The sequence below is a fragment of the Hemiscyllium ocellatum genome, chromosome 3 (assembly GCF_020745735.1).
Source record: "Hemiscyllium ocellatum isolate sHemOce1 chromosome 3, sHemOce1.pat.X.cur, whole genome shotgun sequence".
NCBI classification, from domain to species: domain Eukaryota; kingdom Metazoa; phylum Chordata; class Chondrichthyes; order Orectolobiformes; family Hemiscylliidae; genus Hemiscyllium; species Hemiscyllium ocellatum.
Window position 1 is genome coordinate 69,908,117 of NC_083403.1, and position 13,411 is coordinate 69,921,527.

General features: G+C 40.1%; 1 protein-coding gene across 5 annotated transcripts in view; it reads right to left on the reverse strand.

Moving 5' to 3' along the window:
• Nucleotides 1-7,065: 7,065 nt before the first annotated feature.
• Nucleotides 7,066-13,411, reverse strand: part of fam184ab (family with sequence similarity 184 member Ab) — a 151,520-nt gene continuing 145,174 nt past the window's right edge. For 2 of the 5 annotated variants that reach the window (XM_060850850.1, XM_060850825.1), the window contains 3 exons: nucleotides 9,846-9,950; nucleotides 9,468-9,673; nucleotides 7,066-7,900 (listed from right to left, as the gene is read on the reverse strand). In XM_060850850.1, coding sequence (XP_060706833.1) covers nucleotides 7,873-7,900; nucleotides 9,468-9,673; nucleotides 9,846-9,950 — 339 coding nt within the window. In that variant the 3' untranslated portion in view covers nucleotides 7,066-7,872. The remainder of the gene's footprint in view (nucleotides 7,901-9,467; nucleotides 9,674-9,845; nucleotides 9,951-13,411) is intronic. The other 3 variants (XM_060850857.1, XM_060850840.1, XM_060850832.1) reach the window with 2 other exon arrangements.

A 13,411-nucleotide genomic window follows, 5' to 3' on the forward strand; every position in this document is an offset into this window, starting at 1 on the left:
GATCCCGTGTGGTTGTCAGGAGCCAAGGTAGAAGATGAGGCGTACTTCCTTTGGACATTGGGTGGCTAGAGTTTGGTGGTGAGAATCTAATACTCATTCTCAGTCTCTCTTAAGATGGAGATATGATACCTAATTCTAGACTCCCAGCCAATGGTTACACCTTTCCAGCATTTACAAACTCAATCCTTTCAATTCCCTTCGCATTTTTCTAAACTCCAGGCAGTAAAGCTTTAGACTACTCAAACACAGTCATCGCAGCAATTGTTCCATTGAAATTTTACCACACTCTCTTTAAAGCAAGTACTATTCTTCCTTAGATAAGGAAAACAACATTCTACACAGTACAGAAAGTATCATTTCATCAAGAATATAATTGCACAAAAAACATTTACTCTCACTCCAATCCTTTGTATTAAAGGTTAACCTAACATTTACATTCCAATCTGCTTGCTGTATGAACATGTTAACCATCCATGATTTAGGTACAAAGAAGTTCTCTTTGATTAAGAACTTTTCTTCACCTTCATTTATCCAAAATCATTTGCACCCTCTACAAAAAGGGAATTTCCTCATAAAATTACGCACACAGTCCTCTCATCTGAGTCATTTAGATTGTACACAGCAGAAGTCCAAGCACCGATCCTTACAGTACTGCAACCCAAACCTGACTATATTCATTCCTACTCTTCATATTGCTTAAACGATCCTGAATTCGTGTTAATTTATTGCTCTCAATACCTGAGCCCTAAAATACATGCTCCTACCTCTTGCGTAGCAACATAGAGTCATACAGATGTACAGCATGGAAACAGTACTCTTCGGTCCAATTCGTTCATGCCGACCAGATATCCCAACCCAATCTAGTCCCACCTCCCAGCACCTGGCCCATATCCCTCCAAACCCTTCCTATTCATATACCCATCCAGATGCCTTTTAAATGTTGCAATTGTACTTGCCTTCACCACTTCCTCTGGCAGCTTATTCCATACACGTATCACCCTCTGGGTGAAAAACTTGCCCCTTAGGTAGCTTTTATATCTTTCCCTTCTCAGCCTAAACTTATGCCCTCTAGTTCTGGACTCCTCCACCCCAGGGAAGAGTGTTTATCTATTTATCCTATCCATGCCTTTCATGATTTTATAAACCTCTCATGTCACCCCTCACCGCTGTTGCTCCAGGGAAAGCAGCCCCAGCCTATTCAGCCTCTCCCTATAACTCAAATCCTCCAATCCTGGCAACATCCTTATACATCTTTTCGATAGGAAGATCAGGTTGCATGCAATATTCCAAGTGACCTAAACAATATCCTGTACAGCCACAACATGACCTCCCAATTCCTGTACTCAATACTCTGACCAATAAAGGAAAGCATACCAAACACCTTCTTCGCTATTCTATCTACCTGCAACTCCACTTTCAAGGAGCTGCACTCCAAGTCTCTTTGTTCAGCAATATTCCCAGGACCTTACCATTAAAAGTCCTGCTAAGATTTGCTTTCCCAAAATAATTCCTCGCATTTATCTAAACTCCATCTGCCACTCCTCAGCCAACTGGCCCATCTGATCAAGATCGTGTTGTAAAATGAGGTAACCTTCTTCGCTGTCCACTACACCCCCAATTTTGGTGTCATCTGCGAACTTACTAACTATATCTCTTATGCTCACATCCAAATATAAATGATGAAAAGTAGCAGACCCAGCACCGATCCTTGTGTCCCTCCACTGGTCACAGGCCCCCAGTCTGAAAAACAACCCTCCACCACCATCCTCTATCTTCTACCTTCTACCTTCGAGACAGTTCTGTACCCAAATGGCTAGTTCTCCCTGAATTCCATGCGATCAAACTTTGCTAACCAGTCTCTCATGGGGAACCTTGTTGAACTCCTTACTGAAGTCCATATAGATTATGTCCACCGCTCTGCCCTCATCAATCCGCTTTGGGACCTCTTCAAAAAACTCAACCAAGTTCATGAGACATGATTTCCCACGCACAAAGCCATGCTGACTATCCCTAATCAGATGTTGCCTTTTCAAATACATGTATATCCTCTTTTACAGGATTCCATCCAAAAACTTGCCCACCACCGACGTCAGGCTCACTGGTCTATACTTCTCTGGCTTGTCCTTACCAACTTTCTTAAATAGTGGCATCACGTTAGCCTAACTCCAGTCTTCCGCACCTCACCTGTGACTATCGATGACACAAAAATCTCAGCAAGAGGCCCAGCAATCACTTCCCTAGCTTCCCACAGCGTTCTCAGGTACACCTGTTCAGGTCCTGGGGACGTATCCACTTTTATGCATTTCAAGACATCCACCACTTCTTCCTCTGTTACGTGGACATTTTTCAAGATGCCACCATCTATTTTCCTACACTCTATACCTTCCATGTCCTTCTCCACAGTAAACGCTGATACAAAATACTCATTTAGTATAATCCTCACCTCCTGCGGCTCCACACAAAGGCCACCTTGCTAATCTATTCTCTCTCTACTTACCCCTCTGTGAATGCTTAAAAATCTAAAAGCACTATGTTCACAGATTCCCCTCATCAATCCACTAGTTACAACTTCAATCAAATTTGACAAACACATATATTTTCTTACATTAATTAGTGCTGCCTTCCAAATATTATTATAGTTTTCTGAATACCTTGATATCATGTCATGTCCGCTCACTGAACCACCAGTGTTATTTTTTCAAATAAGGAAGTTTGTCAGAAGATTGATTTCATTATAAATTCAGGTGTTCTTAGAAAAGATTATACTGCCCCTCTTGCAAAGAGGTCTGGTGCTTGCACACCCAATTTTTCGGCCAATGCATGTTTGAGGTGCTTGGGACAGACGGAGTTGTTCTGTTCCATTGGTGTCCTGTAGTCTGAATGACTCATGAAACAGAATATTATTATTTGAAGATAGCAAACAGCTATAATTGTAGGTCTGGAAAGATATATCTCTGTGCCATATGGAAGAGAAAGAACATTCAAGTAGGATAATAATTTATGGGTAGAACCTCTTGGGATGTGTCTAATAACTTATGAAAATTTTGAAAAATATTTTTGCAGTGGTCTGTTCTGAATTGGCTTATTTTGGCAAAACATTTTTGTATAGGGGCAAACATGCATAAGCCTGATGTTTCTATTTACCTTGATACAGAAACAAGCAAACAAAGTACTGAAGATGGCAATGCAATATTTTAAAACAACTATATAATTCTTGAAAGTTGGTTGGTGGACATTAAAGAAATTCTTCGAAACAAAAACATTGATTATTCTTCTGGCTTTTCATGGCTTAAGTTTTCCTGAACAAGTCACGACATGTTCTCCATGATAAAATTATTGATTAATAGGACATTCTGGTTTCTAAATGAAGAGCGTTAATTGTGTCTACCAAGAGAACCAAGTCAGAATACGTAGTTTTACATATTAAGTGAGTTATAAATTCATGTCTTTCACTTATCAAAACTGCACTGAACACCAAACATAGAACGATAACCCTGAAATGCTCCAATTAAGGAAAAGATGTGAATGTGGGAATAAGAGAAGAATACTTACATTAAAAATACTTGCATTTCACAACATTATGAGATTCCAAAGTGCTTTGTCACCTTCAATAAATAATCTAGCAAAGTTAGTCATTATTGTTATGTCGAAAAATCAGCTGCCAAATTGCACAGCATAATCCTATGAGTACTGAGATAAACCTTAAAGTAAATAAGTTGCTTTAGTGATGCTAACTGAGAGCTAAATTTTGGTCAGAGTACTATGTCACCTTCACTACTTTTGTTCATTTCGAAATCGCAAATAGAATCATAGAAATGTACAGCACGGAAACAGACCCTTTGATCCAACTCGTCCATGCCGTCCAGATAACCAAACCCAATCTAGTCCCATCTGCCAGCACCTGGTTCATATCCCTCCAAATCCTTCTTATTCATAGCAAGTTTTGAGAAGATTTGTAGCTCAGGTTGAGGTTCTGGATATAGGTTTGCTTGCTAGGCTGGAAGGTTCATTTCCAGACGTTTCGTCACCCTACTAGGCAACATCTTCAGTGGGCCTCTGGGCAAAGCACTGCTGATGATTCCTGCTTTCTATGTATATGTCTTGGTTTCTTTGGGTTGGTGATGTCATTTCTGGTTCTTTCTCCCAGGGGGTGGTAGATGGGGTCTAACTCGATGTGTCTGTTGATCAAATTTGCGTTGGAATGCCCTGTTTCTAGGAATTCTCATGCATGTCTGTTTGGCTTGTACTAGGATGGATGTGTTGTCCTTGTCGACAACTGGAAACGACACCACCACAGAAGCTGACATCACCAACCCAAAGAAATCCAAACATATAAATAGAAAGCAGGAATCATCAGCACTGCTTCACCCGGAGGCCCACTGAAGATGTTACCTAGTAGGGTGATGAAACATCTGGAAATGAACCTTCCAGCTCAGCAAGAAAACATACATCCTTTCTATTCATACACCCATCTGTATGCCTTTTAAATATTGCAATTGTACTAGCCTCCACTACTTCCTCTGGCAGCTCATTCTATACACGTACCACCTTCTGCATGAAAGAATTGCCCATTAGGTCGTCTCTTTTATATCTTTCCCCTCTCACCCTAAACCTAGGCCCTCTAGTTCTGAACTCCCCCACCCCAGGGAAAGGACTTTGTCTATTTATCCTATCCATGCCCCTCATGATTTTATGAACCTCTATAAGGTCACTGGTCAGCCTCCAATGCTCCAGGGAAAACAGCCCTAGCCTATTCAACTTCTCCCTACAGCTCAAATCCTCCAATTCTGGCAACATCCTTGTAAATCTTTTCTGAACCCTTTCACAAAATCTTTCTGATAGGAAGGAGTCCAGAACTGCACACAATATTCCAACAGTGGCCTAACCATCAATTTAACATCTCACTTGAAAGACAATACTGGTTCTTTGTACTCTACACTGAGGTTGTAGCCTAATTTATGTGCTCAAAGTTCGACATTGCATATCAACACCCAACATTCTGACTCAAAGGGAAGAAGGTTACTACTTTGGTGGATCAGACTATTGGGTGGGCATATAACTGCCATTCAATGTGACTCTACATATTTTGCAATACTGTCTAAGATTAATCTTTTTTACCACAATATTTCCATTAGCTCTAGGATGATTTCTCACAGGTAAGGATACATAAAAGAAATTAACAGTAGCAAGTAAAGGAAAAAATATACAAGAGGGTTTGAATGCTTTGGAGTGCAGAATTAGCAATTCTGGCAGAAAACATGTCAACATTTAATATTGGGCCAGGTCTTGCTGAAATGAGAGATTTCACAGAACTCTTCAAATGTTAAAAAAAGTAACTTACTGGAATTGAGGGGTTATAACTGTGTGGTAGAGCAAGGGGCACCTGAGACCTTGCTGAATGGTGCAATCAACAGTGTAAATCCTCAATGAACAAGATTGAAGCCATGGAAAAGAAACCAAAGAACAATGAAGATAGGTGAAATACAATGGATTAACTCAATTTCAAATCAGTTGCAAAAAGAGAAATAAAGAAAGGGTACCTTAATTTGAAAAGAAAATACAAAGAAATAGAAAGCAAAAGAAAATAAAATTCACACTTTCACATTTTAAAACTAAACTTCACCAACCGAATACATGCATCGAGAGTGAACAGTTTGAATGCATTGCTTAAAGACAGTTTCAATACATTGGCGAGTTGAAACACAGAGACAAAAAGGGATGGGTAACTGGTGGTTGTTTTGCTGAAAAGCAAAGTTCTCCGCAAAAATAACCTTTATCTTCCAGTTGCCTACCACTTCCATTGTGCTCCCTGGCCAACACTGTCATGTCAGGCTTGCTGCAATGCTCCAACAAGGCTCAGCACAAGCTCGAAGAGTGCCACCTCATTTTCCACTTGCAGACTCTGCAACCTTCTGGACTCAATATTCAGTTCAATAATTTCAGAGTCTGAACACCACCTTCTATGTCCTTTATTCACCCTCACATCTCAGGCAGCCCTGTCACGAGATAGGCTGCTTTCAGCATAGCCAATCCATTTTCAACTACTTATGGTCAGTTTTTATTTTTCCCTGGCTTACCTTTACCCATCCCTTTCTATGCCTTTCTCTCTCTCTAGACTCCATCTTCATCTATCCGCTCACTCCCTTACCTCCCACCTGTCCTCAGTATACACACCACCTTTTCTTAACTATTATCAGTTCTGAGGAAGGGCCACTGGAGTCAAAAAATTAACTCTGCTTTCTCTCCAAAGCCACTACCAGACCTGAATTTCTCCAGAGATATCGGTTTTAGTTCAAATTCCTCCCTTTTTAGGCTAGAAGACACTGATTGGTTTTGCAGTTATAATTATTGCAACTCTTGAAAATAAAGTGCCGTTAACTTTGATCCTACCTTTTCTTTGGCAGATTTATGGGGCAATTCATTCAGCAGGATTTCAAAAATAATAAGCAAGTTAAAGATAAGTTGCAATTTGTGCTGAGCAAATGATGAAGCAGCATAACTCATAGAAGTTCTGGAGATCTGGAGGATAATTACTGGCATATTTCTTAATCCTCTGGATTTGCTGGAGAATTTGTACATTCATACTGCCTCACGAACAACTTTATTTTCTGGAAAGATCCTGGCCAACAGGTTAAATTGAAGGCAAGAGAAATAAAGCAATGTGAGAAAGATAGGTTATTGGATTACATCTACTATTTACGTGTAACAGGACACAGATTTATCCATATGGCCTGGTTCTACAAGACAATTTCTTATTACAAATGGAAAAGAAGTCTTGTAAATTTCAAATCACAAAACACAGCACCAAAATATATTTAATTGAACTAAATCACAATTTAAGTCTTACACAAAACACAACATAAGAATGCAAAATAAAAGATAACATGTGGGTTAGTTTAAAACCATTTCATAGCATGAAGGGATGTAAATAATGTTTAATTAGTGGCACTACCATGCTGTGATTAACAGTGCAAATATAAGCACAGAAACAAAACAACAGCTGTTCTGTAAAACGTATTTATTAAAATAAAAAATTAAAAATGCATGTCTTACATCAAGTCATAGCTACCTAACAAAGCAAGATACAAATGATTAAGCTGTTAAAACCCAAACAATAACAAATCAACTAAAGCAATGACATTCCACAAATCATAGTAAAGAATAAATATAAAACAACAAATAAACAAGGTGAAATCTCTCATGCAGATATGTGAACGCTTTCAGATAAAGCTGCAAGATTCCTTTTCTGCTTTTACATCAATCAAAATACATAAACTTCTGTAAACTTTATAAAATGATTTGCAGCTCCTGTGGAATTATAAATAATTTGTATGGATTATGTTTGCTTTTAGTAATTATTTACAATGTAGTTTCTCTAGTTTCTGATGATCATGTCCAATTTTGCCAGAGTATAATCCCTTGATTTTAAATGAATAGAATTGGGTTGACAGGGACAAAAATCTTAGATGAAGAAACTGTAACTTTAATGGCATAGAGTACTGACATGTAAGCCAGTGGGCTAAACATCATTGTTAATAACTAATATGAAGAATGATCTAAAACAAGAAATAAAATTTTGTCTAAGTATTATGTACATCTTACAATTCCAGTTTTGAAAATAAAATCTTCTATCACAACATGCATTTAAAAATGTTTAGCAACATTCATTCATTTTAAATTTTCTACAGCTGATAGGAAAGAGATCCCTTATGGATCATCTAGTTATCAGGAAGTGATGCACAGCCTGTATTTGTAGAAGGTCAATTGGGAACCTCTAAGAAAAATCCCATTTTCTGGCAACATATACATGAACCAGTCTCTGACAGGAGACCCATTAGCGTATATCTATGTTAATCTCTGCGATAGTATGCTTCACACCTCCAAGTAGCCATCCTTCCTGCTGGAAAAACACAAACAATAACAGGCTCTTTCTCAAAGCATAATTGTGAATCTATGAATCAATCAGGTCACAAGTAACACACAGCACAAATCTCATTTAACACTCAACAGAAACTATGCGTAAAGTGGCACCAACACAGAGATAGCACAGGCACTGGGCATTTTCTTTCTAAAATGGCTGTGACCAAGCTTGGATATATTCACAATTCTGCTGATTTGTATTAGATGTTTTGCTAGATTCATCGAACCAGTAAATTAAACTACAACACCATCAGTTATGATGCATGAAAATCCATTTCACAATTACTTGGTGCACATTTAGCCTGGATGATGATATTGAACAAGGCAATATATTTCACAATCCATGTTGAGACAATAATATGCAAACTGAAATTCAGGCTGAGAAAATGCTGATTTGAAATATTTGAGCCAAGAATGCACCCAAAGATCTACCTTATATTGCAGCTCAATACATCGATGTTATTTTTCTTCACGCTATGTACTTGGTTGAAATATGAATGCCAACTTGATTAAAATGTTTCAAATTAATCTTTAACAGTCACGTATCTTTTCGAATTGATCTTAGTTCTTCAGAGGAAATGTGAATCAAAACAAAAGACAGTGATTCTGTGAATGATGTAAAGTGCATCCACTGGACCAGAACGGCGAAGTCCCAAATTTCCAAAGATCGTGGAAATTGAGCTGGTATTGCACAACTGCTAGCAAATACAAGAGCAAAAAATCTGCCGATTGCTAATGTTGCAGTCACCTTCAGGTTAGTGCGCTCTAACACTAGTACGTAGGCACAGTACACATGCCACAAGAAAGAATAAAAATGAGTGTTTCAATTAAAACTTCAAAATAATAGCTGAATACATATCAATTCAAACTTAACAGTACTATCAGGTTATTAAAATGACAGTATTAATGACACCTGCATATGCATTAGAAGGCAGTCATTAAGTTATTGTTAAATTCATGCATAAATTGCAGAATGAGGAGAAAAGTACACTTTGAGCTTGAAATCAAAAAGTCATCCATTCTAAAGATTTTTCTAATCTTAGCTGTATAACTGAATAATGAATTGTACATGTACAATTTTGAATTATGCTCAGTTTGCAGTCACCTCTATCCCCATCAGAAATAGAAGGGGGGAATCATTTGGCTCCTCAAGATTACTCTACTGTTCAATTAGATCATGGCAGATTGCCTATGTCAATTCCACCTTCTTGCCTACACTTTCCTATATTTCTTGGTATCCTAAAATCCAACTGTGTCTACTACGAAGATGTGAACAACTAATATAATTCTCTCTGGAGCTGAGCACTCCAAAGATTCAGCACATCCTTTGAGAGAAGACATCACTCCTTGTCTCCACTCTAAATGGATGACCCTTAATCTGGGACTGTGATCCCTACTTATAGACAACCAGGTTAAACTTCAAACCTGTAAAGCACCTTAAGAATTCAATATGTTTGAACTGGACCACTTTTCATTATCTTAAATTGTAAGATATGTAAGCCTAGACTACTTAATATCTCATGTTATAAACTGGAGTTGGTGCTCACCTCAGAAATCTTTTTGCCTCTTTTGGAGGTACTGTCTGGGGGAGAGGTTTGTTGCTATTGAACCCAATATCATGAACTGGAGAATTTGGAATTGGTTCCAGACGATTATGCTGATGCTGCCCATTTCCTCCTCCAGCAGATTCCAAAGCACTAAGATTTGGGGCACTGACAAACCGATTAGCAATTCTTTCATTCTTTTTCTTCTGCTGCATAGAAACAGGAAAAATTTATTTTTAAAAAAAATTCAGTTAAGTTTTTAAAATTTACAATGTAAATATTTGATTATGAAAGTGTTCAAATTGAATGCAATAAACACAAGCTATGGGTAACTACAGAATACTAAGCTGATTACAAAATAAATACTCCTTGGAGACAAACCTTAGCTAGAGGATTGATAACTCCTACGTTAGGACTAGCATTAAAAACCTTGTTGAAATTTGTTTCTCTGTTCACCAGTTCCAGCTGGTAAAATTTTTTGTCATCCTGTTAAAAGCAAATATCAAAATTTAAAATATGCATCGATATCTATGCCTGTTCACAACTTGCATTGATATCGTTGAACACAATACAACATTCTAAATAGTTCATAAGACCTTAGATAGAGAAAAATTAATACCAAGGCTCAGAAAAAGATAGTAGGACAAAAACATGGCCAATGAAGTAGGTCATTGATATGGTCATTAACCATAAGATGGTCTTATAGGAGAGGACAAAAGAAAAGCATTCTAGAGTTTAGAATCAAACTGGACAGAAGAGGCCCTTTGGCCCATTGAGTCTGCATGGCCAAAAATACACTAAATTTACATGAGTCCCACTTTTCAGCACTAGGCACATAAGCCTTGAGTATTATGACACTTTGAGAACTTTTTACAGGTTGTGAGGTTACCTATCTCAACTACCCTCTCAGACAGTGCACTCCAGATCCTTACCATTCTGGCTGAAAATGTTTCTCCTCAAATCCCCTCTAAACTTCTTGGCTTTCCCTTAAAAATTATGTTCCCTTGTTATTGACTCTTCAACTAAGATGAACAGCTGCTTTCTAACCAACCTGTTCACGCCCCCCTCATAACTTTATAACCTCTATCAAGTCTCCCTAACCTTTCCACTCCAAAGAAAACTCAAGATTACCCAGCCTTGCTTTATCGCTAAGATGCTCATTCCAAAGCAATACCCTGATGAATCTCCTCTGCACTCGTCTCAGTCACATCTTTGCAGTGACCAGAACTACACACGATACTCCTGTTGTGGCCTAACAAAAGTCCCGGTACAACTCTAATATAATTTGCCCACTCTTATAATCTAGGCGTCAACTGATTCCTTAAGTAACATAATTGCATGCCCTTCAACCAATATCCATCGGAGCTTTCACTCATTGAGTACTCCCTTGCCTTGTTACTTCTTCCAAAGTGCATTACCTCACACTTGTCAAAGCTAAATTCCATCTACCTATCTGACCGATCCATCTATATCCTTCTGTCACTCAAGATCTTCTTCCTTACTGTCAATCAGCTGGTCAGTCTTTGTGTTACCTGCCTTATTTATAAACATCATAAACAATAAGGGACCCAGAATTGATCAGTCACATAAACAATCTTTTACCACCACTCTGTCTCTTGCCACTAAGCACATTTTGGTTCCAACTGGCCAAGTTACCATGTGTCTTCACCTTTTTTATCAGTCACCCAGGTTTCACTGAAATCCATATACACTACATCAAGTGCACTACTCTCACCATGACTGAATGTTTTTGAGGAGGTAACCAATCAGATTTGTTCGATATGATGTTCCTCTCACAAAGCCACGCTGACAACCCCTGATCAAACCATGCCTGTCTAAATGGAGATTAACATCCTTCTTTAGAAGTTTCTCCACAAATTTTCCTACCACTGATGTGAGACAGAGTGGTATGTAGTTCCCTGGTCTATCTCAACCACCTTTCTTGAAAAGTAAAACCACGAGTTGTCTTCCAGTCATGGTGGTTCTGTTCGCCGAGCTGGGAATTTGTGTTGCAGACGTTTTGCCCCCTGTCTAGGTGACATCCTCAGTGCTTGGAGCTTCCTGTGAAATGCTTCTGTGATCTTAATAATCCGGCATTTGCAGTGGTTTGAATCTGTCCCTTCCGGGTGTCAGTTCCAGCTGTCCGTTGCAGTGGCCGGTATGTTGGGTCCAGGTCGATGTGCTTATTGATTGAATCTGTGGATGAGTGCCATGCCTCTAGGAATTCCCTGGCTGTTCTCGGTTTGGCTCGTCCTATAATAGTAATGTTGTCCCAGTCGAATTCATGTTGCTTGTCATCTGCGTGTGTGGCTACTAAGGATAGCTGGTCGTGTTGTTTCCTGGCTAGTTGGTGTTCATGGATGCGGATCGTTAGCTGTTTGTCCTATGTAGTGTTTTGTGCAGACTTTGCATGGGATTTTGTACACTATTGGTTTTGCTCATGCTGGGTATCGGGTCCTTTGTTCTGGTGAGTTGTTGTCTGAGAGTGGCTGTTGGTTTGTGTGCTGTTATGAGTCCTAGTGGTCGCAGACGTCTGGCTGTCAGTTCGGAAATGCTCTTAATGTATGGTAGTGTGGCTAGTCCTTTGGGTTGTGGCATGTCCTCGTTCCGTTGTCTTTCCCTTAGGCATCTGTTGATGCCTAAAGCAGAATTCACCACAAAGGTATACAGGAAAGCCACACACAGACCAAGTCCTGGACTACGAAAGCAACTACCCCAACACACACAAAAGAAGTTGCATCAAGACACTATTCAAAAGGGCCACAACACACTGCAGTACACCAGAACTGCAAAAAGAGGAAGAAGAACACCTATACAATGTATTTGCCAAAAACGGATACCCGCGCAATTTCATCAACAGATGCCTAAGGGAAAGACAACGGAACGAGGACATGCCACAACCCAAAGGACTAGCCACACTACCATACATTAAGAGCATTTCCGAACTGACAGCCAGACTACTGCGACCACTAGGACTCATAACAGCACACAAACCAACAGCCACTCTCAGACAACAACTCACCAGAACGAAGGACCCCATACCCAGCATGAGCAAAACCAATGTAGTGTACAAAATCCCATGCAAGGACTGCACAAAACACTACATAGGACAAACAGCTAACGATCCGCATCCATGAACACCAACTAGCCACAAAACGACACGACCAGCTATCCTTAGTAGTCACACACACAGATGACAAGCAAAATGAATTCGGCTGGGACAACACTACTATTATAGGACGAGCTGAAAATGTGTTGCTGGTTAAAGCACAGCAGGTCAGGCAGCATCCAAGGAACAGGAAATTCGACGTTTCGGGCCAGAGCCCTTCATCAGGAATGAGGGGGTGCCAGGCAGGCTAAGATAAAAGGTAGGGAGGAGGGACTTGGGGGAGGGGTGATGGAGATGTGATAGGTGGAAGGAGGTCAAGGTGAGGGTGATAGGCTGGAGTGGGGTGGGGGCGGAGAGGTCAGGAAGAGGATTGCAGGTTAGGAGGGCGGTGCTGAGTTCAAGGGAATCGACTGAGACAAGGTGGGGGGGAGGGGAAATGAGGAAACTGGAGAAATCTGAGTTCATCCCTTCTGGCTGGAGGGTTCCCAGGCGGAAGATGAGGCGCTCTTCCTCCAACCGTCGTGTTATGATGTTCTGGCGATGGAGGAGTCCAAGGACCTGCATGTCTTCGGTGGAGTGGGAGGGAGAGTTAAAGTGTTGAGCCACAGGGTGGTTGGGTTGGTTGGTCCAGGCGTCCCAGAGGTGTTCCCTGAAGCGTTCTGCAAGTAGGCGGCCCGTCTCCCCAATATAGAGGAGGCCACATCGGGTGCAGCGGATGCAATAGATGATGTGTGTGGAGGTGCAGGTGAATTTGTGGCGGATATGGAAGGATCCCTTGGGGCCTTGGAGAGAAGTAAAGGAGGAGGTGTGGGCGCAAGTTTTGCATTTCCTGCGGTTG